Source organism: Cynoglossus semilaevis, chromosome 1, assembly GCF_000523025.1.
Source record: "Cynoglossus semilaevis isolate Cse_v1.0 chromosome 1, Cse_v1.0, whole genome shotgun sequence".
In the NCBI taxonomy this organism is placed as follows: domain Eukaryota; kingdom Metazoa; phylum Chordata; class Actinopteri; order Pleuronectiformes; family Cynoglossidae; genus Cynoglossus; species Cynoglossus semilaevis.
Window position 1 is genome coordinate 1,344,379 of NC_024307.1, and position 1,571 is coordinate 1,345,949.

General features: G+C 50.9%; 1 protein-coding gene across 1 annotated transcript in view; it reads right to left on the reverse strand.

Moving 5' to 3' along the window:
- Positions 1-1,571, reverse strand: part of daam2 (dishevelled associated activator of morphogenesis 2) — a 65,875-nt gene that overhangs the window by 4,558 nt on the left and 59,746 nt on the right. Inside the window, exons 22-23 of the mRNA XM_025059134.1 lie at positions 219-387; positions 42-149 (exon numbers count right to left, since the gene is read on the reverse strand). Of these exons, the coding sequence (XP_024914902.1) occupies positions 42-149; positions 219-387 (277 nt within the window). The remainder of the gene's footprint in view (positions 1-41; positions 150-218; positions 388-1,571) is intronic.

Genomic DNA, 1,571 nt, shown 5'->3' on the forward strand with positions numbered 1-1,571 from the left:
CTCCCCCTCCTCACCCCTCCCCCCACCCCGCTGGTACTGACTTGACTTTGGCGGCCTCTGGTACACAGCTGAGGTCCTCCTGGATGTGCAGCGTGTCGGGGTAGTTCTTCTCAAAGATCATGATCAGGTAGTGCAGCATGGTGATGTTCCTGTTGAGCCACAGGTGAAGAGGTCAGTGAAGCACAGAGGGTTTACAGACGGGGGTGGGGGGCAGGTACCTGTCTATACTGGACTTGGTGTCAGCGATCTTGTTGAGACTGGAGATCTTGAAGCCGTATGCGTTCCCTCTCTGGCCTTTGTTCATGAAGTTGCCAAAGGCCAGGACCACCTCCAGGATCTGGTTCAGCCTCCTGCTGCGAACCACCTGCCGTGATGCGTTCAGGAGCGCTGCGGAGAAATGAGAACACGGTTTGCTGATTAAAAAAAAAAAAAAATCAATACACGGATGGAGAATATTGATACGGTATCAGGAAACCAAATACTGCGATACTTCTGTGTACTGATATTTTCATATAAAATCATCATTCTGCCCTAGAGTGGGGGGCCAGGGGCGGGGGGGGCATCGAGTGAACAGCAGAGTGGGGTAACTGTGCCCCCCCCCCGGAGAACCATTCTCCTGTTCTCCTGTTCTCTGGTTCTCGGGTTCTCCTGTTCTCCTGTTTTCTGGTTCTCTGGTTCTCCTGTTCTCCGGTTCTCCTGTTCTCTGGTGCTCTGGTTCTCCTGTTCTCGGGTTCTCCTGTTCTCCTGTTCTCTTGTTCTCTTGTTCTCCTGTTCTCCTGTTTTCTGGTTCTCTGGTTCTCCGGTTCTCTGGTTCTCCTGTTCTCTGGTGCTCTGGTTCTCCTGTTCTCTTGTTCTCTTGTTCTCCTGTTCTCCTGTTCTCCCGTTCTCTGGTTCTCTTGTTCTCTGGTTCTCCTGTTCTCGGGTTCTCCTGTTCTCCTGTTTTCTGGTTCTCTGGTTCTCCGGTTCTCTTGTTCTCTTGTTCTCCTGTTCTCCTGTTTTCTGGTTCTCTGGTTCTCCTGTTCTCGGGTTCTCCTGTTCTCCTGTTTTCTGGTTCTCTGGTTCTCCTGTTCTCCTGTTCTCCTGTTCTCTTGTTCTCTTGTTCTCCTGTTCTCCTGTTTTCTGGTTCTCTGGTTCTCCGGTTCTCTGGTTCTCCTGTTCTCCCGTTCTCTGGTTCTCTTGTTCTCCTGTTCTCCTGTTCTCCCGTTCTCTGGTTCTCTTGTTCTCTGGTTCTCCTGTTCTCTGGTTGGTTCTCCAGGACCAGACGGACTTGGCTACAGCTGTTTGAAAAGGCTGGGTGGTCGGAAAACACACTCTTCATCCAGAAAACATGAAGAGCAGGAGCAACAATAAAAGGAGAGGAAAAAAATATACTGCAAACACACACACACACACACACACACACACACACACACACACACACACAGACTGTGGGAAACAGTTCTCCTGGATCTCAACATCCCATCATCAACTCCCAGCATGTGTCTGTGGGTGCTTCAACCTCAGGTCTGCGGACCTGCCCTGTGTCAGAGCAGACTGACTGACTGACTGACTGACTGACTGACTGACTGACT